This window comes from Rhagoletis zephyria, unplaced genomic scaffold (genome assembly GCF_001687245.7).
Source record: "Rhagoletis zephyria isolate East Lansing unplaced genomic scaffold, Rhagoletis_zephyria_1.1 Rzeph_scaffold_02729, whole genome shotgun sequence".
Taxonomy (NCBI): Eukaryota; Metazoa; Arthropoda; class Insecta; order Diptera; family Tephritidae; genus Rhagoletis; species Rhagoletis zephyria.
The window spans coordinates 46,446-72,171 of NW_016159813.1; the positions used below are offsets into that span (position 1 = coordinate 46,446).

The 25,726-nt window shown below is 40.0% G+C and overlaps 1 protein-coding gene across 1 annotated transcript; it reads left to right on the plus strand.

The window, feature by feature from the left end:
• The first annotated feature begins 2,340 nt into the window (after positions 1 to 2,340).
• Paip1 (Poly(A) binding protein interacting protein 1) lies at positions 2,341 to 22,841 on the plus strand. Its single transcript, XM_017622207.1, has 2 exons — positions 2,341 to 2,461; positions 20,523 to 22,841. Exon 2 carries the CDS (start codon positions 20,635 to 20,637, stop codon positions 22,180 to 22,182), a length of 1,548 nt encoding a protein of 515 aa, XP_017477696.1. The 5' UTR covers positions 2,341 to 2,461; positions 20,523 to 20,634; the 3' UTR covers positions 22,183 to 22,841.
• The last annotated feature ends 2,885 nt before the right edge of the window (positions 22,842 to 25,726 follow it).

Here is a 25,726-nt window from a genome sequence, read left to right on the forward strand (position 1 = left end):
AAAATGTAGACGTCTACATTTTAAGACGTTTTCTAACCGTAAAATCTGTGGTGTTGTTGTTTCCCATACAAAATTGGAAAACGACGCCGTCTACATTTTGTCACACTCAAAGGTATGTTTTTTACGCGTCTACATTTTGCAACCTCGCAGAAGGGTTGCATTATGGCAATACTAATCGCAATTTTTTTATTTATTAGACACGTTTTCTGTTTTTGTATTTAATTTGAGCGCAATTTCTGATGAAAAGGTACAAATCAAGGAAAAGAAATAACAAATATTAGGAATTGGTAATTAAGTTAAATAATTACAATTTTTCAGAAAGAAAATCGAAAGGCGACATATAAAAAAGCACGCAAAGAAGAAATGTCTGGCAACACCAGCAAAGTTTTGAGACGATTTTGCGACGACTGCTAGAAAGGGGTGCTCACAGTTTGATGCTAAAGATGTCTCAAAATGTAGACGTCTACTTTTTCAGACACAATTTGGAACGAACTGTGAACACCCCAATTGAAAATTAATTTAAACCGCAAAATTTTATCAATTGGCGTAAATTCGGTAAGCCAAGCGTTGGTAGAAGTGCTTTTAGCGAAGCTGAAAGACAAAATAAAAGTTAAAAAGTAAAAAAAAGTATGTATATATAATGTAAACAAACACAGGGTTGCAAGGAAAAAAAGTTGAACGAGCTCAAAGTTGGCTGGCGACCAACTTTGTTGAAAGCGATTAGTTGAAAGATTGATAAAAAAATAGGAAGGTAGAACCGCTGAGAGGAATTTTTCAAATTCTTGACGTTTGCAAGCAATTTAATTTTAAAATTTTACACACAGTCTCACACACACATTCTCAATTTCAACTCAAACAACAACGTTGAACATTTCCTTTTTTTTACTATAAATTGTGTATGATTTAAAATGTTGGCAAACTTCAAAAAAAAATCATGGCTGACGAATTGAGAGAACGGTTTTACCTTACTGTGTTTTTATCATGGATGAAAGGCCGTTCGGACGAGGCGATTTTTGATTTCAACTAAAAGTTGCCTNCTCAAACAACAACGTTGAACATTTCCTTTTTTTTACTATAAATTGTGTATGATTTAAAATGTTGGCAAACTTCAAAAAAAAATCATGGCTGACGAATTGAGAGAACGGTTTTACCTTACTGTGTTTTTATCATGGATGAAAGGCCGTTCGGACGAGGCGATTTTTGATTTCAACTAAAAGTTGCCTGAAAAGCTCGCGTTTTGAAAGTGCTACACCATGAACCAACTAGAACAGATCTGACCGGTTAAGAAGCAGCCATTTGTAATAGCAATTGAAAAAAAAGTGTGTGACGTTCGTAATTTTGAAGTTTGCTATTTCTGTTTTGCTTCTCTCTTATTATTTCAGTGATTTTTAAGCGATCTTCGATAAATTGTTTGTGCAAATATAATTAAAATGAAGTGCGCGGTGATTGGTTACAAAAGCACGTACAAAAATAATAAATCGGTTGGCACAAACATGTGCTACAAAATTGCTTGCATTTTTTTCTTTATGCTTCGTCTTCATATTGTTTGTTCACTTTACAAAGAAAATAACATGGCGCCGAAATTACAAACGTCAGCCAGAAAATTACTTCTTTCTTTTGCTTTATCTTGTCAGATCTTGTGTAGTTGGAAACAAAGAATATGAAGACGAAGCATAAAGAAAAACTGCAAGCAATGTTGTGCACATGTTTGTGCTAACCAATTTATTATTTTTGTACGTGTTTTGCATCCAATCACCGCGCACTTCATTTTAATTACATTTGCTCAAAAAATCACTTAAAACTCACTGAAATAAACCACCGACAAAATACACATAAAGAAAGAAGCAAAACAGAAAGACTGTGTTTATACACGGAAACTTTTACCGACGCGATTTTTCACATTCCCTTTTGGTGTTGTTCGTTTCATTTACACACGGCGATTTGTGTGTATGCAATTGTTGTTGTCAGCTGTGAACAGCGGTTCAATTTACACAGACGAACGAGAGTACAAAGCGTGTTGCCCGAGCACGAGCAACTCGGTGCCCCTCTCCTTTCCTCGTCACGCTCTCTCCAACAAACTTCGAGTTGCGGCAACAAAAATCGCCGTGTGTAAATGAGCACAAATAGCAAACTTCGAAATTACGAACGTCACACACTTTTTTCTCAATTGCTATTACAAATGGCTGCTTCTCAACCGGTCAGATCTGTTCTAATTGGTTTATGGCGACACTTGGATCACGTCAATAAATACTGAACGTGTGACAGGGCCCTAAATTCGCCTTGATCATACCGTAAAAGTGAACCAGATGCATATGAAGAAGAAGCAATCATGTCTCATTTCTGTTTTTCCTTTGTGAAGTGACGACTGGTTGATAGTACGTTGTAGCTTGAGCAATTTATTACTTTGTGAAATATTGGAAGAAAATTATTCAGTTTCTCAACTTATATTCTCCAAAAATAGGTAAGCAAAATAAGGTAAAATACTAGGAAGTCATTAGATTGGTTTTTGTTTTATTTTTACACGGCGTGATCGAGCAAACGTGGATGGACAACACAGCAAAAACCGAATTTAAAACATATAGGAAACCAAATGAAAGCTGATGAAGTGGTTTTCTGGTAGTATGTATATAAATATAACGTTGTCTTGAGGTGATTAAAGCCCATCTTTGTTGGTCATGGGTGAAATATTATATTTGACAACCCAAACCGTTCACCAAGGTGGTAAAAAATGAAAAGTGAAAATACACGGAGTATATTAAAAATTAAGCAATACAAAAGAAGAAAACAAAAAGAGTTTACCCGTCTGACCCCCAGTGTGTCTGTTGTTGATCATTGCAAGGGCTGAGAAAATTTTACGAATAGCCGAAGACGTAAAAGCAGAGAAGACGGATAGAATTGGAGGAAGTTAAATAACATTTTCGAAAGTTATGTGAATAATTTCTTAAAGGCATGGCGCATAAGGCACTCCACACATTACGGGGGTAATCATAGTAGATTGATCGGGTGTGGTTTAGAAATTTATCGGGAAAGGCAGTGACGATCCCTCCACTGAAAAATAAAGCTCCCAGATTGGAAAATGTTAACAATTTTGAGGATGATGGGAGTAAATTAATGGGCGATCCATTTGCCTAAGGACCAAGATTAAGCTACAAAGGCTCATCTCCCCCTCGGCTTCTAATACACTCGGATTGGGTTGGGTTTCAAGAAGTATCTATTAGTTCGAGGTTGGTACAAAAAATGGGCAACGACCAAGGTAGTCAATGATATGATTATCTTGCTCCGACTACAGGTATCCTCGGGGGAGCCTCTTCAAAATAAGTCGAAATAAAAACGTTGAAAAATCGAAGGTCACCTACGAAGAAAGAAGCTCTGCGCAAAATTACTATGATATCACCCCCACGACACAGTGGGACATAAAGTAATGAAAGTTGACACCAATTAAACGACTTAAGCTAGGGATCTAAATTTTGGCGCACTGATTTCTGTAGTAAAAAGAGATATTTGTAGCAAATTTCATAAAATTATCAGGCATATAACCGAAGTTATAGTTATTATAGTTACCGGTCACCCAAACAAAGTAAAAAACATAGCATCTTGCTACTAGAGCTTCTGTTGGTGACTTTTTATGATTTTTTTTTGAATCTTACTCTTTGAACCGATTAAGGGTTCCGATCTTAGCATAAATTAATTAAATACCTTTTAAATTCTCTGTGGCTAGCTTCCTGCGCTTCTTCTGAACGCTGCCCACTTGGTAGCAAAGCACTCGAAATCATTTCAGTCCATGAATACAATATTTATGCAGCACTATGCGAATACTCTAAATTTCTCGACATTAATTTCGTGCCCACTAGTCACAGTAATCAATATATTATGCATCTTTTAATTAAATTTACGTCCAACTAGGTGATTTCAGCTGAAACTTCGAACTCGCTAAAAATCATCTCGCAGNCCACGACACAGTGGGACATAAAGTAATGAAAGTTGACACCAATTAAACGACTTAAGCTAGGGATCTAAATTTTGGCGCACTGATTTCTGTAGTAAAAAGAGATATTTGTAGCAAATTTCATAAAATTATCAGGCATATAACCGAAGTTATAGTTATTATAGTTACCGGTCACCCAAACAAAGTAAAAAACATAGCATCTTGCTACTAGAGCTTCTGTTGGTGACTTTTTATGATTTTTTTTTGAATCTTACTCTTTGAACCGATTAAGGGTTCGGATCTTAGCATAAATTAATTAAATACCTTTTAAATTCTCTGTGGCTAGCTTCCTGCGCTTCTTCTGAACGCTGCCCACTTGGTAGCAAAACACTCGAAATCATTTCAGTCCATGAATACAATATTTATGCAGCACTATGCGAATACTCTAAATTTCTCGACATTAATTTCGTGCCCACTAGTCACAGTAATCAATATATTATGCATCTTTTAATTAAATTTACGTCCAACTAGGTGATTTCAGCTGAAACTTCGAACTCGCTAAAAATCATCTCGCAGTATTTCCGTTATTCGAATTTCCGGATCCTAGCTAAGGTACATCAACAATCAGTCCGAAAGATGTTTTGAATCCGTCTTGTATTCGTTTTTTTATTTCCAGCGACAATCGTTTTGGAATTGTGTACGTTTATATGTGTTGGAAGGGCCATTTAAAATGTGTAGTTTTATCCTGGGAACAACGTGAATTTGTAATAGCTCCAATGGATTTAATCAGGGAGGGTCTGCACTGCCCAGTGAATTTCAGCCAAATTCACGATGAATCCGACCATTCCCACGACAGCCGGTTCTACGTACCGGAATGACTCGGGCTTTACCCGACCAAGGGCTGTTGTTTCGGCGATCTAACCCCGTTTAGGTCGGCGAAGTATCTCAGAAGTTGTTCGTCCATAGGGCTACATTCACTACATATTCTTCTACTCAGGACTGGCATCGAGTCAAACCCAGGGCCAGAAACCTACACCTGCTGTGTATGCCGGAGACGACTACACCACAACTCCACCTCAGTCAAGTGTAATGCCTGCGAGGGGTGGAGTCACCTCAGAGTCTGCTCGGGACTACGGACACATCGACAGTGGACCACGTCGTACGTGGCCCCCTGTTGCTCAAACAGAGCACCTCCACGGCTAACATCCACCCCCGAGTCCACCCGAGCAGCCTCACACAGTCACCACAACATAACATAATAACACCACAGACCATACCACAGCCACGACAGACCACATAACACACACAACCGCACCACCACCCACACGCCGCCGCCAACAACTCCTGGTTCCCCCTACAATCTGCACGGTATGTCAGACCAGGATATTCCGTAATGTGACATCANTCCACACCCAGCTATGCTTACGTAAACTCATTTTGGATAAAGCAAATTTTTTGTTTTGAAGTGAGAAAAAATTTGTACAGTATATTTTGCTTTGCTGCCTTTGTGCTTAAGTGCACATTTAAGATACCTACCCAAAATGCGCATCAGCGGCATTATTTTTAACATTTATAAGGAAACTGCTCCGATACTTGCATTCAACATACCTGCACATTAGCGATACCTGCCTTAAAAATTTGCAACTATTATCAATTATCAAAGAAAGTATTACGTTTACCTGCACTGGCTCTACACTTACCCTAATTTTGCAAGCTATTATTTATTTTGCTCATCTCACAGAACAACGAAAACGGCAATTATTTTATGTAGTTATATAGATAATTAGATACCATTCGGAAAAAATTTCTCCTGCAGTAATTTCTGCGTGGTAAGTGCCCCTCCATTATTTGGTTTCATAGGGATTCGGATACCTTCCTCATTGAAGTAGTAAAGAAAATTCGCTTAAGTGCTTTTTTCGGTTAAGCGCACAAGTTTTTTGTGCAAAGAAGGATGGGCAGCTAAGCAAAATATACTGTATTTAAACAGTTCTCACTATTCGAATAATGACAGTTAATCAATTGCACGACTAGTCGAAGTTGATGAAACGATCGAATACTTGCGAATGCAAAAGTCGCTTCTCGACTATTCGAATAATCGGTTAACCGGATAATCGACTGTTAACAAGAGCTCTAATATCTATACATAGTATAAAGGAAAGTCGAGATTCTTTGTACGCGGTAATCTCGATAACTACTGAACGGATTTTGACGAGAGATTCTCCAATATACTTTATATCGATATGAGAGTTACCTTTTTCATTTAGAATTTTAATAGGGTTGCAACCTGTCTAAAAAGAAAGCTATAAGATCCGCACCGTTCGCTGGATTACAAAAGTTGAGGTGTCAAATGAAAGCGATGGGCCTCTAGCAAAGCACAAAGGTTTAATTTTTTTGAATAGGGTTGCCACCTGTTGATAAAATTACTATATACAATCATAATAAGCGTAGGCATCAGTTCTGCACCGTCCCAATAAAACGTAAAGACGTGGCTTCCAGATGTGCAATAATGGATTATTTTCTGAAGTAGGGTTGGCACCTAATAAAAAGTAAAACGATTTTCACGTTTCGTTGGATTACATAAGAAATGAAATGAGATATCAAATGAAAGGGCATATCCTTCTCATGTACAAAAACTCAAATTTTTTCAGTAGGGTTGGCACCTATTTAAAAATTACTAGCTTCTATATACAATATAAAGGAAAGTCGATATTCTATGTCTATCGATAGGAATATTATCTTTAGTACTTTAAATGAGGTGTCAAATGAAAAGGCTTGACCTCCAGATGCGCAATTATATATTATTTTTTTTAGTAGGGTTTAGTTGTCCATCACAGCCTCGCGCATACGAGGCCGGCTAGTACATGTGTATAGTGTTGTTCCGATAAGACCTTGTACTCGATACCTGTACTCCTTAAAGATATTGAAGAAAAGTATCGATGCCACAAATGTATCGGAGATAAGTACTCGATACTTACTCATATGGAACTCATTGTAAATACTTATGTCATGTGAAGAAAAACAGAATCGGTTCGAGTACTCTCCGACCAAAACTTACCCAAAAAGTAGCCACAAGTTTGTATCTTGCAAAATTTTAATAATTGACTAGTACGGGAAAGCAGGAATTGGCACTTTCTTTATTAGCCAACTTAACGTGGTGCAAAAACCACAACAGCATGATTCATATATTGTCAGAACCGAAATTCAGAATTTTTGGGAAAGCAAGTAATACTTTAATCGCGTACTCGATACCCACCAAACCACTTGCGGGAAGGATTCGAGTACAAAAAGTACTCAGTACTTGAAGAAAGTATCGAGTAATTACTTGCAGTTACTCGTATCGGAACAACACTACATGTATATTTCTTGATGTTCTGACTTACTTTAACATACATTTCAATTTCTTTATCGTACTAGCTGTCGGGTTTCTTAAACCGACTCTGGTTGCAATTGCATTCCTATTGCGAATACAATTTTTTTCAGCCGAGTTAAGTTAAAATCATTGGAATTAACTAAATTAATTATATCAACAAGTATTTACTTCCTCTTTCATAAAAAATCGCTCTTGTTAATAAATTTTTAAATATAACGAACTTATTAATTCAAATTATCGTAGAAAAAAATGCAACCATGCGCCACAATCACCCATGACAGCCGGTTCTACGTACCGGAATGACTCGGGTTTTACCCGACCAAGGGCTGTTGTTTCGGCGATCTAAACCCGTTTAAGTCGGGGAAATCCATCAAGTGTTGCTCGATTCTAGGGCTACATCTTCTCCGTACCCTTCTGCTCAAGGCTGGCAAAGAGTCTAACCCAGGACCAGAAATTCACACCTGCTGCGTATGCCAGAGACGACTGCATACAAACTCCACCTCGGTCAGGTGCAATGCCTGTGACGGGTGGAGTCACCTCCGTAACTGCTCGGGCCTACGTACGCACCGGCAACGGACCACGTCGTTCGCGGCCCCATGCTGTGCAAACCGGACCGCCTCCACGGCAAACCACCACCCGCCTGGGCAGCACACAATCAACACACCCACACCCCAACACAACACAACAATAGACACACAAACACAATAGCACCTACACACCGCCGCCGGCAACTCCTGGTCCCTCCGACAATCTGCTCTGTTTGTCAGTCCAGAATATACCGTAACGTGACATCAGTCAAGTGCAACTCCTGCCTCGGCTGGTGCCACTTTAGGGCGTGCTCAGGACTCCTCAACACGCGAGATTGGACGAGTGATTATGTGGGCCCTTGCTGTGCTGCCCAGTCGCATCCCTCCCCCGCGACGCCGCCAACCTCCACCACAAGGGAGCACCCCCTTTCATTCCCAAGATGGCCGGTTCTACGTACCTGAATGACTCGGGTTTTTCCCGACCAAGGGCTGTTGTTTCGGCGACCTAATCCCGCTTAAATCGGCGATACCCCTCAATCATTGTTCGTCCATGGAGCAACTCTTTGCAGCCGGATTGCTCCGAATCCTTCTTCTCCGGGCGGGCGTAGAGACCAACCCCGGACCAGAAACGTATTTCTGCAGTGTTTGCCAGAATCGACTCCATCCAAACCCCACTTCGGTTAGGCGCAATTCATGCAACGGATGGAGTCACCTCATCGGGAGTGGACCACAAGCTATGTGCTCCCTGCTGCTCAAGCCAAACGGCACAATCAGCCTCCACGGCTACCCGCTCGCGCAACGCACCCAACACCCGAAGAGCCTGTACGGCTCCGAGAAGCTCCTCTGGGCAGCAGCAAACAGATGCAACAGGCCCAAGGTAGACCTCACTCCTCCCTCACCCCCCGTATCGCGACTAGCCTCCCAAGGCATACGAAACTCCTCCTGGACGAAGGAGGTCAGGCTAGAGTTGGGTATACACGTCGATGGCACACCAATAACGACTAAACAACCCGAAAATTTTAGGGGTCACCTTCGATAGCCTGCTCTCCTACTCCACGCACACAACCGCAGTTGTCAATAAAGTACAGAGCCGTAACAAGGTCCTCAAGTCGCTCGCCGGCAGCACTTGGGGCACTTGGCAGTGGACGAAGCTACAGACTTGTCAGAACGCCGCACTCCCGACAGCGACTGGGTGCCTTCTGATGACGCCTGAACGCCACCTACACAGCGAGGCCCAAGTGCTCCCCGTAAGGGAACATAACAAAATGCTTTGTAAGCAATTTCTGGTGGGGTGTCACAGGAGTAAACATCCAAACAGACCTTTGCTTCAGGAGGAGCCTCCGCCCAGGCACGTCAGGGGGCACCTATTCGTATACAAGGACGCAGTCGAACAATACGTAGACCAACCACTGGACCCGACGACATACAGACGAGCCATCAACGACATTCATAGAGAGTCAGTTACCACCTACCTCGACTCTCGACCTATGAATGCCGTAATAGGAGCCAAATCACCACCTGTAGAAGAGACGGAGCTTCAACTGCCAAGAGAGACCCGCGTTACCCTGGCTCAATTACGGTCTGGATACTGTAGCCGCCCCAACAGCTACCTGTCCAGACTCGACCCCAATATCCCCAATGAGTGCCCGGCATGTGGAGAATCCCCCCACGACACCAACCACCTCTTTACATGCCAGCTCAATCCGACTCAGCTAACACCCCTCTACCTCTGGTCCGAACCCATTGAAACAGCTCGTTTCCTGGGCCTCCCGTTAGTTGAGCTTGACGAAAATGATTGAACGTAGACCCGAAAAAAGCGCGGCTTAATAGTGCCGCTACAACAACAACAACAACAACAGCACCCCCTTTTGCCGTTCCCACGACAGTCGGGTCTACGTAACCGGAACGACCCAGATTTATATCTGGCCAAGGACTGTCACTCCAGCAACACTCCCCAAAAAGTCTTTGGGGAATTTGTATGCTGCTTCAACAACAACAACAACAACAGCCCCCGTTTGCAGCACGTACAGCAGGGGCCGGCAGACAACACAACTCTTTAACACCCCACATCCCAATCGGTCTCCCAAGGCACACAAAGGTGCTACAATTTAACTGTAACGGACTCCAGAGCAATATCGAGGAGATAACTGTCTTTATGGGAAGGCATGGAATATTAATAGCTGCGGTCCAAGAGACGAAGCTGCACGGCGATTCAACCCTGTTGAATTGCACCGGATACAACGTGCACCGTCGAGATCGCAAGCGAGATAATGGTGGAGGTTTAGCGTTCGCCCGCACCACACCGTGCAGTATCGTCTTATTGAAGCAGACATCGACCGCAGGGATACCATCCTAGAATGTCAGGGAATTTCTATCCGGTCAGGCGATGTTGAGCTCGAAATATTTAACGTATACATACCCCCTGTCACCAGCTGCCCGGCAGGATATCACCCTGAAATAGGTGCGCTACTCAGAGGTGAAAACCGCATGGTAGTAGGTGACTTGGCACTCAAGCCTGTCAAATGATCGTAGGGGAATACATCTGGCTGAGCAGATAGACGATTCGACATTCTGCACAATGAACGACGACGCACCCACCAGGATTATGGGCAGCTGCTGCAGCTCGCTAGATCTAACAATTGTCAGCGCTGGTCTGATAAACAGCGTATCATGGCGACCTATGCTGACCCTAGCATCAGACCATCTGCCCATAGTCATCTCGATTGATAAACCTACCAACTTTGCTTCCGTGGATCACCGGACTTATGTCAACTTTTCCAAAGCTGACTGGAAAGGCTTCGCGGATGTTACTGAGGGCGCCTTCACTGCACTACCCATACCAACCGACGTTCATGTAGGTGAACGTAAGTTCCGCAGGGTTGTCACCGCTGCTTCAGCTCGCTTCATCCCAGCAGGATGTATTAAGGATCCACTTCCGAACTTTCCTGATGAAGCGGCTGTTCTAGCCGATGAGCGCGACAACCTTCGTCAGGCCGATCCCGGAAATCCCCGTATCAGGGATCCCAATTCGGAGATTCGGCAACTTGTGAACGTACATGCAACTTCGCCTCTGGTGTGAGCAAACTTTGGTCAACCGTGAGGTCGTTGTCCAACCCAACGAAGCGTGACGACAGAGTCGAGATAGACTTTGGTGACCACGCTTCGTCGGACCGGGAGCGATGCGCGAGCTATTTTGGCCGGCAGTTCATTCTGCATCATCCGGTGGATAAAACCAAACGTCGAGTGACCAGAAGGCTATACAAAATGCCAAAACCCAGTGCGCCTCTTGTTTTCACCAGCGGCGAGGTAAGGGTAGCCATCGGGAAGGCGAAAGCCTCCAAAGCCATTGGACCCGACGGAATATGCATGTTGATGCTGAAAAATTTGGGTCCTGCGGGAGTATCATACCTAACAGAGGTCCTCAACCTGTCTATGGCCACTCTCGTCATTCCAGACATCTGGAAAATGGGGAGAGTGGTCCCACTGCTCAAACCGGACAAACCAGCCAACAAAGGAGAGTCTTATCGCCCGATAACTCTCCTTTCCCCGGTAGCGAAGACACTCGAGGCCCTGCTGCTCCCGTATTTTACGAACCACCTGACCCCAGCGAAGCATCAGCATGGGTTCCGTAAAGTGCATAGCACAACAACAGCACTTAACGCCATAAACACTCAGATAACTCGTGGCCTAAACCGAAACCGCCCCTGCGAGAGAACTATTCTAGTAGCGTTGGACCTGTCCAAGGCGTTCGACACTGTCAGTCATTCAACGCTACTAGAAGATATAGAGGCCTCCTCACTGCCACAGGGACTCAAACGGTGGTCGGCGAATTACCTGAGTGGTCGACACTCGTCAGTAATATTCAGAGACAAAACTAGCAAGCCACGTAAAATTAAACAGGGGGTACCACAGGGTGGTTTCCTGTCCCCGCTACTGTTTAATTATTACATCTCGAAAGCTACCTCAACCACCAGAGGCTATTAATATTGTTTCATATGCTCACGATTGTTCGATCATGGCGTCTCTCGCCGAACTTTCTCGCTTCTCGCCTTGTCCTATCCCCTGCAAAATCCTCGGCAACCCTTTTACTCACCTGGACGAAGAAGGTCAGACTGCATCTGGGAATTCACATCGATGGCGTAACAATACCGACGGTGAGTAACCCGAAAATCCTTGGAGTTACCTTCGACAGTCTATGGTTCTAAACTGTGCAGCGCCCGTATGGTCACCGGGGACTAGCAGGACGCAGTGGGTGAAGCTACAGACCTTCCAAAACACGGCATTACGAACAGCGACGGGATGCCTCCTGATGACGCCCCAAAACCACCTACATGACGAGGCCCAGATGCTCCCAGTAATGGAGCATAACATAATGCTCTGCAAGCAGTTCCTTGCTGGGAGCCACAGACGTGGCCATCCCAGCGGACAGCTGCTCGCGGAAGAGCCCTCGCCAAGGCACGTCAGGAGGCATATTTACGAACTGACGGACGAAGTCCAGAGGTTTATCAAACAACTCACGGCACCTCTTCACATGCCCTGAGAACCCCACTCAGCTGACGCTCCTGTCCCTATGGACAGCCCCTGTGGAAGTCGCACACTTCCTGGGCCTCCCCCTAGCTGAAATTCACGAGAACGTTGATGGATGAACCGACCCGAAAGGGTCTTAGTAGCTGCTACAACAACAACAACATCACCTGTTTTTCACGTTTGCAAATTCTTGCTGGGAAAATTTTTTCCAGCAACTTCTCTCCAAGAGAACTGTCACTTTGCTCTCACAATTTCCAGTTCCACAGGTTTTTGCCCGAAGAATACTGGAACAAACTAAAAATTGATAGGTGGATTTACTCGAGCGCCTCAGAATCGTTCGTCTTGACTATCGTTCGTGATACAAAATAAGGCTGTAAGAAATGGTGGGTTAATTACATGCTGTAAAGTGTGCATTTCAATAATCTGACGATTTGAACGAGTCGAAAGGGATTGGGGGTTCGCAAACTTCTTTCACATTCGCGATCGCGGTCAATTTTTTTTTATTATGAAGCCAACAGCTGAAGGATAACGGGAAGTATATAATGTGGCGATTTCCATAAGCCGGAGTAACGAAAATCGACAATTTTTAGCGCGTGCACTTGCTTGAAAACTACTACAGGTTTTTCTACGAAATTTGTAATTTTTTGATTTGTTTACTGTTTTCTGTTCATATTATTTGTCACAATCCACATTAGGTCAAATGATTACTTTTTCTATGCGAAATTAATAGCGGCTTCTTCTTCTTCTTTTTTGGCGCTGTAACCGCTTAAGCGATTTTGGCCGAGTTCAGCAAAGCACGCCAGTCGTTTCTCCTCTGTGCCAACTGACGCCAATTGGAAACGCCAAGTGAAGCCAAGTCCTTCTCCACCTGATCTTTCCATCGCAGTGGGGGCCTCCCTCTTCCTCTGCTACCACCAGCGGGTTCCGAGTTGAATACTTTCAGAGCTGGAGCGTCGGTGTCCATTCGAACGACATGACCAAGCCAGCGGAGCCGCTGTATTTTAATTCGCTGCACTATGTCCATATCGTTGTAAAGCTCATACAGCTCATCGTTCCATCGTCTGCGGTACTCGCCGTCGCCAACGCGTAAAGGCCCGTAAATCTTCCGCAAAATCTTTCTCTCAAACACTCCAAGAGCCGCCTCATCGGATGTTGTCATTGTCCATGCTTCTGCGCCATATACCAGCACGGGCATGATGAGTGACTTATAGAGCGTGGTTTTCGTACGTCGAGAGAGGACTTTACTCCTGAATTGCCTACTCAGTCCAAAGTAGCACTTGTTGGCAAGAGTGATTCTACGTTGGATTTCAATGCTGACATTATTATCGGTGTTAATGCTGGTTCCCAAGTAAACGAAATTCTCTACTTTCTCGAAATTGTAACTGTCAACAGTGACGTGGGTGCCAAGGCGCGAATGTGCTGACTGTTTGTTTGATGACAGGAGATACTTCGTCTTGTCCTCGTTTACCACCAGACCCATGCGCTTTGCTTCCCTATCCAACTTGGAAAAGGCAGAACAGACTTCGCGGTTTTTGTTACCGATGATGTCGATGTCATCGGCATAAGCCAGCAAATATTGCATTATTAGCAGCTAAAATATTGCATTATTTTAATGTAACATAAACGATAAAACGGCAAACGATAAAAAAATGGAAATGCAGAAAATAAAATGTGCAACCATGACTTGGCTTTCGTAAAACAGACTTTTCTGGTTTTTGCTATGTTCAAATGATAAGTATACATGTGTTTAATAGGCATACCGGGAGTCTTGTTGGTGTAACTAACACATATTTATTTTCACAAACACATCCAATTCGACTCACAGACGCACGGTGTATGTCGCCCATAAGTAGTCCAGTTAGCTTGGTTTTGACAAGAGTTATTTTCTTACCGTACTCAACCCTTTAAACGAGCTACATAATAAAATAAATATGGTCACAAGGCGAATTTACACAAGGTGGTGTTGATGGCGAATTTAGATTTTCGCCGCGGTACTTCTTAATGTCAAAATGATGTGTTTTATGTAAAATGAATTCGCTTTGTGAGTTTCTTCTTCCACTCGCCAACTACCGCGGGATCAGCCTTCTAAGCATAGGTTACAAGGCCTTATCGAGCGTATTGTGTGACAGACCGAAGCCCACCGTCAATGAACTGATTGGGCCTTATCAGTGTGGCTTTAGACCTGGCAAATCCACCATAGACCAGGTATTCACAATACGCCAAATCTTGGAAATGTCCCGCGAGAAAAGGATCGTCGAAGGAAAGTATCGATACCTACTAAGTATCAGACTAAAAGTATCGATACCTACTTATATCGATATCAGTGGTATATTTCTGCAAGAAGTAATCATGTTGATAATTTTTGGAGGACAATATTATAGTTTTCAATTCGCTAGCTTAGAGTGAAAGGTTGTAGAAAATTTACAGAGGAGGAAAAAACTTTTCTAAATATTTCCCTCATGTGTGTAGAACAATTTTTTTGTATGGAGAAAATGAGCAACACCTTCCACAAAATTTACCAAACATCAACGGTAAGTCCTAGCTACTTAAAATTTGCACTTTGAATTAAATGGGTTACAAAACTGCATACTTAGAATGTTTCTAAGAAATCTAATTAAAAAGCTCAAAATTTTGATTGTACTTTGTCGAATTTTAGTGGAAAGTTTCAAATTCTGACTTACATGGTCTTTGTAAGATATCGAGCCACACTTTCACAAACAGGAATAAACATTAAATAATCGAAAGGCGAATAGCTAAAGAAAGCTAAAATGTCTTTTCCCTATTTATATTTTCGCCACTATATCTACAGCTGATGTTTTTCATATCCACGATTTTTTTCGAGGGTATAGGTATTATTTTTTATAATTTCATTAATTATATTATTATATCCTTTGCGATAACGAAAGTGCTACCTCTTTTGTTCGAAATACTGTTTTTGGGCCAGATGCTCTGAAAATCGGGACTTAGTCGGTACAAAGATTCGTCCCGACTTTAAAAAAATATTTAGCGGGACAATTTTCTCAAAATCGGTACTCTCCCGCCAACATCGGTACGAATGGTCACCGTAATTATATAGCAGAAAAACCGCAACATCCTCCACAAAGAATTCTAAAAAAATCAACGGTTGTTGTTGTAGTGGCTACAACAACCCCGCCGAGATCGGTTAGTCCCTCAATCGTTGTTGTCTAGCTCTACTAGCGGCAAACCCAGGAAGCGTGCAGCCTCGATGAGGTCTGCCCATAAGGACAGAAGCGTTGGCAGGTTGGGGTTTAGTGGGCATGTGAAGAGATGCTGCGAGTCATGGGGCGTCTCTCCGCATGCCGGGCATTCGTTTAGCATATCTGAATTTATTTTACTCAGGTATGAGTTCAACCTGCTGCAGTTGCCATAGCGAAGTTGGGCTATTGTGGTCCGAGTTTCCCGAGGCAGACAAAGCTCTGTCTTGTCTGGTGGTCTTGTACCCAGAACGGCATCCACCTGTCGGCTTGTCGGTATGCTGACGGGTCAAGAGGTTGTTTCATGAACCTTTGGACTTCGTCCGTCAGTTATTTTTAGCGACTTGAAACTTGCACATTGTTTTACTAAAATTGAACCAGCTACGAAACTGAGTACACTTAAAATTTTCTAGAAATTCTGAATAAAAATTTTGATAGAATTTTAAAATTTNTCGAAAATTTTCTAGAAATTCTGAATAAAAATTTTGATAGAATTTTAAAATTTTTTGAACTTTATATAAAGTATGAAACTTTGATTTATATGGTTTATATTATAGAATGAATTATATTTTCATAAATACTTTGTTTTGCTTATACAGGCAGCCGAAGCAACCAGTTTAGAAAAATTACTTTTGCTGCAAGCATACTAGTTACTACATATGTACGTACATATGTATTTACATACGTATGTTTGTATGTGCATATGTATATACCCTGTAGGGAAACCGCGGACTACTGAATCAAATTTCTAGTTCCGTACTAGGTCTTTATCGCCAAAAAGGAACTAGTCTGATAGGAACTAGATCCCTACCAGTCCAAAATCGGCGTAAAGTGGGTCTTTTAAAAAATAAATTTTTTTCAGTTTTTTTTTCACTAGAAATCTATATCTAGGGTGACAAATTTATTCTGCATCCGAATTCGTTCTGTATCTAATACAAAACTAAAATTTGTGTTGACATTTCAACATCTTGGAACAGTCTGGAATCTAAGAAATAACAGCGGGCACCTCTGCAAACTCACCCTGTAGGGAAACGAACTAGTGGGGAACTGGTTCGGTTCTAGAGCGTTTGAAACCATGACTAGTACGCGTTAATTCTCTTTTGTATGCTAGCGACTGGCGAATTTAACATTGCGATGTCCTAGGAAGTGTCAATTGTCCCCCGTTGCATCCCTTTGGCTCTAGTTCCGAACCAGTTCTAAATTCGACAGATAAGATCTAGTTCGTTCTGCATCCCCTTTTCTTTAGTTCCAAACCAGTTCCTAATTCGACAGATGAGATCTAGTTCGATTTTTATATGTAGTTCCCAACCTGTTATAAATTCGTTACCTTATATATATATTTCTAATCAGGCTTGTCGAAACATTTCCCTTTCATATTAAATACGATCGGTTGAAGGAAGGACAATACCATCACAAATGTTTAAACGCATTTATTAAAAATTTATAAACCACATTAGTAGTAGTAGTAGTAGTATTAAACTTAAGTAGTAAGTAAAAAACAAAAGAGGGTTCTGCTTAAAAGTAAAAATATTAGTTCACTTTGTCTTACTTGTCTAAATTTAAGCATATTGATTTTTACGTAAATTCAGTTCTTTTTAAGCTTATATGTATATGTAGTACTTCGAGTGTTTTTGTCGTACTTAAATAAGATATACAGTCAGTCAATAAAGTTTAGGTACAGCGAAGTTTTTACTATACCGGCAACTATTTTTTTTAAATTTTATTTTTCCCTAATTGTTTATAAAAATATGGTTAGTTCTACACCAAAAACCCCAAAAATCAGAGTTCCAAACCTTATGTAAAATTAAAGAAAACTCCGCAAATTTCCATCCAAATATTGCAATTTACACTCTTTAGAAAAAAGTTAAGTACGCAGTTTTTTAGCTAATGAAATTTTAGTATAACAAAGTGCAAGTTTGAGGTAGCTAGGACTTACCATTGATATTTAGCAATTTTTGTTTGTGTTTGGTAAGTCCTAGCTTCCTAACGAAGAAAGAAAATAAACAAACGCAAAAATAAGAATTCATCAAACTTACTGCTTGCAGCAACAGTACATTTTCTAAGCTGGTTGCTTCGGCTGACTGTCTAAAGCAGTGTTTGCATTGTTCAACTTTGCGTTCAACATCTGCGTTCAACTCAACGCAGGGTTGCACGAAAAAAAAGTTGAATGGCAAAAGTTGGCTGGCGACCAACTTTGTTGAAAGCGATTAGTTGAAATTCCGTTCAACCATAAGTTGAATGCAAAGTTGAACAATGAAAACACCTTTTTATGGCGAATATTTTGATATTTTTTCATATCTTGATATTTTTAGCCCTTCAATTTTTTTTTCGTGCAACCCTGCGATGAGTTAAATGTTGAATGCAAAGTTGAACAATGCAAACACACTTTAAGCAAAAATAAACTGCGCAACAGCAAACAGCAAAAGCAAATTTTATCAAATCGCTGATTTATTTTTCATAGTTGCAGCTAAGCAATTGCAAAAGCATTGAAAATAGTCAAGCAATTTTAAACCGTGGGCGTTTGAATACCTGCTGTCCGCTACACAAAACCTGCTGCAGCAATGCTCTCGAGCCAAATCTATTTAAAATATTTTAAACTACCAACAGCTCTACGATTTTGTTCTCAGAGATCGTCCAACTAAGTATTGGGAGTTTCTGGGGATTTCCAGCTTGTGTTTAGTATTAACGACGTTAGACCTGCATGAAATTAATACAAATTGTTTAAAATTAGTGTCTAACCGCCAAAAAGTAAGAAAACAAACGCAAATTCATACATTTTTCACAATTTTCTAACACTTCGCTACAGCATCGAAAGCAAAATTCTGTTCGACAGAAAATTCGATACTCAACGAAAATTTTCGACACGGTTGCATAGCTCATAACACGAATTTCACTTTCGATCTTCGATAACCAGCGTTTTATGAATCGCACTGTCGTTATTGCTGCATTTGCGTGCAAATTTTTTATCCGCATCCCAATCATTGTCATTGGCGGCCGCTGTGGCGTAGTGGTAAGCAGTGTGCGCTTCCACTCCGCAGGGCCTGGGTTCAAGCCCTGGTCAAAGCAACATCGCAAAAAAATTAGAAAAAGGGTTTTTCTCAACAGCTGTCGCCCATCGGCAGGCAATGGCAAACCTCCGAGTGTATTTCTGCCATGAAAAACAGCTTCTCATAAAAATGTAATCGCCGTTTGGAGTCGGCGTAAAACTGTAGGTCCCTCCCCTTTGTGTGAAAACATCAAGGCACACGCCACAAATCGGAGGAGAAGCTCGGCGAAACACTGACATACATATGTGTAAGCGCCAATCTATTATTATTATTATTATTAATCATTGCTCAAGAAAACACGGCTAATGTTACTCACACGCCATGTATGAGCATGTTAATTTAAAATTAGATTTTTTTCATTCACAATGAGTGAAAATCTTTCAAGTGGGCCACCCAAAATTGGACGGTGAAGATTTTTTCGCACAAATCCCTTTATTCGGTTTACAACCATAAAAAATATATATAATTTGTGCAAGTTTGCAAAATTGTAAGTTTTACAGGAGTAATAGCATGTATCTTGCTGATTTTTTCCACGATAATAGTTAATTAGACACGCTTTAGCCTGATTGTTTAAATTTTTCAAATAATCATTATTTTTTATAAAATTTGTAATTAAAAAATTATGGAAAAAAGGGAAATTTTTATTCTTTCTCGATCAGATTTTTTAAACGTTTTATAATACATTATTAAAAAAAAAAAACACGGAAACTAGCACGGAGTCGCTAGTTAATAATAGTTTACTACTTGTAGAAGTTATGCTGTATACCTGAACGAAATATAATTCTTGGTGGAAAAATGTATTTAAAACTATCAGGGACCAAAAATCACGAATTTACAAATTGAAAACGTTGCCTGAATTCTGAAATTTAACGATAACGTTGTTTCATAACAGTTAATAGAAGTGAAATATTTTTTCCGTTACTGATAAGAGTTATTTCCCAACGTTTATTTTTTACGTTGCTCGATAACAGTTATTGCCCGACGTTTATTTTTACGTTATCTGATAATAGTTATTTCACTCTCTCACTTTTATTTCATCATCTTTACCTTATTCTCCATCTCCATCTTCATCAATATCCTGTTCTTACAACGTTTATCAGACAGCGTAAAAAATAAACGTTGTAAAATAACTCTTATCCAGCAACGTAAAAAATAAACGTTGGAAAATAACTCTTATCGGGAACGGAAAAAATATTTCTCCTGCCTAAAAGTTATAAGGCAACGTAAAAAATAAACGTTGGGTTATAACTCTTATCGACGAAATAAAAAATATTTCTCATCTAATAACTGTTATGGAGCAACGTTTTTGCTATAAAACTTATAACTGTTATGTCCCTGAAAACTACATATGCGTCTTATAATAACGGAAAGGTGGCTGTAGGTGACCATGGAATGCCTTTGATGTTGTTGATTTTAAATTGATATCTCTATACCATGTGCCAGTACTCTGCCATGCACATTTCCAGAGATATTCGGTATGAAAAATTCAGTTTATTTGGGAAGTGTGCCAAGCACTTGATATATCCAAATTGTTTTAGCCTATATCCATCCTTGGACAGTATATGTCAATGGTTGTTATTAAAGGGTTTGACTCAAAGAGGTTGGTTTTGCGGGGGAACTTAGGTAAAGAGCCTTGACGCGGTTTCCCTGGTATATCTAGTACCGTTGAACCGAGCATTATATAACATGAAATAGGAATTGAAAAGCAAATCAGTCCGTGTGGCCTTTCGAATCGCATTGAGTTTCGAGTCGGAATACAGAGTAGACCCCCAGGTTTGGCCTGCTGACCACTATATATATATGTATGGCCTCATAGAGAACCACAACTCTGTAGGAACAGAGGACTTAATCTAGAGCAAAATGTGCATTTTGTTTCATCGTTTAATTAACACTATATATTTGTTCTTTCAGATATTTCACAACGAACCGAATCGCAAAAAAAGTTTAAACGATCTTAAACCAAAGTAAATTAGAATAAGACAACAGCATACGACAACTTAATAGTTTAAAAGGTTAATAAAATATGGATATAACACCGGGTCGCGCCCCATTTACTGAAGATGAAGACTATACGCCATTGCGCAAGCCAAAGTCGGCGAGCAATACACCAACACACGGCGCTACGTCACATTCGTTAACTGTAAATTCCAGCGACGCTTATGGTCGCACCGTATCGCCATCCAAATTATCACCATACGCTAAAGAGTTCGTGCCTCGCTTTGGTGGTAGCGGTAGCAACTCTGCGGTCGGCGCGCAGGAGAGGTTAGAACGTCATCAGCAGCAGTACAATCAACAAAATTATCAACATTATCAGCAGCAGCCGACACGTCTACAACGCTACTCAAATGGTTACCAACAAAATCACCATCATAGCCATAATCATCAACAATATGGCCAACAAATTACCACGCTGACTGCCTCTGTGCAGGAGCGTTTAAAGATAGGAGCCGGATGTAGCAACAATGGGAGCAAAAATACTGCCAATAATTTTTACAACCAACCACAGCAACACCAACACCATCCCAAACATAACAAACATCATAATCAACATCACCACAATCAGCATCACGGTGGGCAAGGCCGCTATCAACGGCACAATAATTCCAGTGCATCCAGCTCAACGGCTAGTAGTAGTAATTCTGGCTCAGATGTAGAAACGATTGCACTCGACTATTTGCAAACTGTTATTCAATGTCTTAATCAAAATCCTGGACAATTTGATACAATTGCCACGCGATTCCTAACTATATTCGAGGGAATGGAGAATAACCAATATGTGCTGTCAAATGCCATGGAAGACATATTCAATGAATCCATTCAGAATCCTAACTTCCGTTACATGGGTGCTAAGCTCTATAACCTTTTGCACATGCTCAACTTAAAGAAAGACTCTCTTTTCCACACACTTCTCAAGTGCAAGCTGGACTACCACCAACAGGAAGTTATGCAGTATATGCAAACTAATCATCAGGCAAAGGTGCGAGAAACTGCGCTTTTCCTGGCCGAATTGTATATGCAGTTGCGCGGTGATGACACCCGTATCCACCTAATTGCAGAAAATATTGTTTACTCACTTAAGCAGCTGATGACGAAGGAGTCCTCTGACAATATCCGTTGCATATGCTTAACACTGAAATTGGCTGGTTATGATCTGACTGCGGACTGCCCCAATGAAATGCGTGAAATTATACAGCGTCTAGATGCTGTGAATGTTAAGTCGCCGGGAAAATATCCGCTGGCGGCAAATGTTATCTCGTTGCAAAAGAATAACTGGGGTCGTAAAGTTAATTCTCCAACAGCAGAGGTTGAAGCTGTGGCCGCTGCTGCGGCGAAAACTCCCGAACCTTTGCGCATGAGCGATGAGCCTATCTTTTATGGGCCGGATGGACATGAACTAACTGCAGAAGAAACTGACTTTTTGTCTGATGGGGCAGCGGCTGTGCCGGGAAGTGGTTCTACAGATGAAGATGGCGAAGGAGCCGATCTCGATGTCGATTTGGATCCAGAAATGGACGAGGAGACTGAGAAAGCTTACAAAGAGTTTTGCAAGCAAAACATTGCTAGTACATAGGAAAAGGCAACGCAGGTAGAATAGCAGTAACGCATAGCACGTGGAAAAAAATTGAACTTCCAAAAACTCTACTGAATATCTCCGCCAGATGCAAAGTTGCTCGAAATTTATACAAAAAACAATATGTACACGGATATAAAAGTATAGTAGCCTGCCACTGTATTATTAAGTGTCTAGCTCATTTCAAAGCATTTTATCTAAAGTTATTGCTGTGAAATTCTGGACTTTTTTATAATTCTTCTTTTGGGAGATGCTTTACAATTAGGCTGAAATTACAGTTGTCGCATGTGATGCTAAAGCAAAAAATGTTAATAAATAAATGTCTTAATACATGTAATAATAACACTGGTTTACAGAAAAAATGTTCAATGGATGCCACTATCCAATTCCTATTGCTCTCTGATTCCGAAAATCTACTTAATTTTTTATTCTATGGATAAGTTTTCAAGATATTTTCAATTTACCGTTATTCATCTTAAAACAAAAAGTGGTTACACTTAATCACGTATATCTTACGAACCAATTTAATATTCTTAATATGAAATACGGAAAATGAAATCTAACAAAATTCTACAGAGACCTATATACATCACCTTCGATAGGTCTGATAATTTCTGACAAATTAATTAATCATTCCAGATTTTTTTTAATGAAAATATGAAAAACAAGTGAGGAAGTCTAAGTTCGGGTGGAGCCGAACATTAAATACCAGGAGCAAGTATTAAATATATATTTCACTTTTCCGAAAGCTACCGCTACATGGTAAGCCAGGGTTTACCAAGTAAATTAGTGTCCCTAAATTTCGAAACATTGAAGATTCAAGCACTTCTGAAATTTACCGTTATATGAAAAGCGGCCGTAATTTTAGTCCGATTTCAATAATTTTCAACGTTTTGCTTTTAGGTGGCAAGCACAATAACCATACCAAGTTTGGTACAAATTGGTAGAACGGCTACCGAGATACCTAAATGTGATCATAAGTGGGCGATGCCACGCCCATTTTCCAAAATTTTATCATAATCGTATTTCTTGGTAAAGAATTGTTACAAGCTTCAATTTAAAATAAATTAACTTTAATAGTTACTGATTTATCGAAGATTTCGTATTTCTCCAAATTACCGTTATATGGGATGTAGGCGTGGTTATCGTCCGATTTTAAAAATTTTCGGCCATTTGGTATGCTGTAGAAAGGCGTGCCAAGTTTGGAAGAAATCGGTACAGCGGTTACCAAGATATACACATGTAACCATAATTGGGCGTGGCTACTTAGGTGTACGTGGCGTATGAGTAACATTATTTCCTGCTCATTTCTTGATTTGTTTGAAAAGAACAAGCTTTAGCACAACTGCAAGAATTTTACACAGAACCTGTTAGTATTTTAATTTTTCTTCTGTTAAAATTTAATTTTTTTTATTTTTTTCCTCAAAAAAATAAACTGGAATGATTAATTAATTCGTCAGAAACTATAAGTCCTATCGGAAAGTGATATATAGACAGTTTATGGAAAATTTTGTTAGCTTTCATTTGCCGTGTTCCATTTTCAGTTTGTTAAATTCGTTCATGAGATATAAGTGACTAATTGGAGCCATCTTTTGTTATAAGCTGAATAACGGTAAATTGAAAATATCTCAAAAACGTATCCATAGAATAAAAAATTAACTCAATTTTTGGAATCAGCGGGCGATTCTACATACAAATTTGATGGTGGCGTCTGGAGAACAAACACCAAATTAAAATTTGTGATCCCGTGTAATTAGTGGTAGAATAGTGAAGGATAACTTTACCATTTGTGTGAAATTGTTCGAATCAGTCTTTGATGTGATATTAAATGCGTTTTGTGTTATGTATTTAGTGATCGTTTGAAATGTTCGTTTGAATTTCTGGGGTCCCGATGACTTAACCAAAAGTAAATTTTCGAATTAGTATGGATATTTTTTTGTATAGCTACATAATAGATAGGAGATCGTCTGTATTGTCTGAATCTTTTACACATCAAGCCACATCCAAATTTTTAATTTAAACATGTATATACGTTCATGTCCTTAATGCTTATCGCTCGTTTTCTGGAAGACAGTCACAACTGAAAAAATAAAAAAAATGGCGGAGAAACGGGTTTCTCGTCAGGTCTTTCTGTTTGAAAATAATGAATATAACTAAAATGTAATAAATTCTTGTTTGGCGCTGTAACCGTTAAAGCGACTTTGGCCGATAATCTAATAAATATCCACATCAAATTTAGTTCAGAGGATAAAACTAACCTAAAAATCTGTACTTTCGTCAACTATTGAGTGTTTTATATTATATATAGAGTTGCTAAACAAATTGAAGTAGCAGGAAAAACCAATTATTTTTTATGAGCGGCAAATATCATTTTTTACATACTTAACTTCAAGATAAAAACATTTAAAAAATGAATAAAAATGTCTAAATATTTTTATCATGCTTAACTTTTTTTTTTGATTATGACGTTCCTCCCCAAAGGACTGATGTCTGATTTGCTATTTAAATTTTAACCACTTACTATATCAGACTTTTGTTTTTGTTTTTAATCAACAAATATTCTCTTTAACAAAAGAATAGGACAATATACAGTCTTAATACCTCGAAATAGCCGTAGACTGAAGTGCGAGCGGCGAACGATTAACTGTAATTTCAGCACTCGTAGGGCCAGTTTTTTAGTAACAGTTTAAACTCGTAAACTGCGTTTATATTGAATAGTTGGCTGACATTCGATTGGCTAATTTTAGTTTAAACCAGCCAGCTCAAGCGTTTAAACTAAGTCTAAGCCGCAGCCGTGCACTGAAAAACTGGCCCTTAATATTCTTGAGCACGAAAGCGAACGGAACCGACTGTTCATTCTTCTACTCGTGTTATTGCCGTATCGAATAGGCATCTTAAGGTTTATGATTGTCAGGGCTTAATTTTCTATATTTTACTAATTTGACTATTTATTGCATTGTATGATGCCCGATATGGTTTAGACTTGCGAGTTGTACACTAAATTATTTCAACTTAAATATCTGAATGCTTAACTCATTCTATTTTGTTAATAAAACTACTTTTTATGACTATATAAGAAAGCAAAAAAAATTTAAAATATGTAATTTAAAAACGAAAATTGTGAAAAATATTAGTTGTAAAATAAATAAAAGCAAAAAACGAACCAAAAAAAATGCATGGAAGGAAAGAACAAAAAATAGCGTTTATTTTATGTTTGGTACGGTGGTCGATATTTCTAAATCCAGACAAATAGTTTCTTATAATTTATATATTTATATTTTCATTTCGATGTTAAAAAAGAATTTGTAAATATGTAAATGACAGGTGACCTGAGTCGTCAAGCCCAACTAACGGAAGCCCTAAGAAGCGTACAGCCTCAACGGGGTCGGAACACAGGGACAAAGGCGTTAGCAGTATCGGGTTTTCCGGATATACCAAGAGATGTTTCGAGTAAATCAACATTAACGTTTACATTAGTACGTATGTCTATGTATACATAACCCTTGTGTTGCTCTGTATTCTGTAAAAATTAACAGCAGAGGGC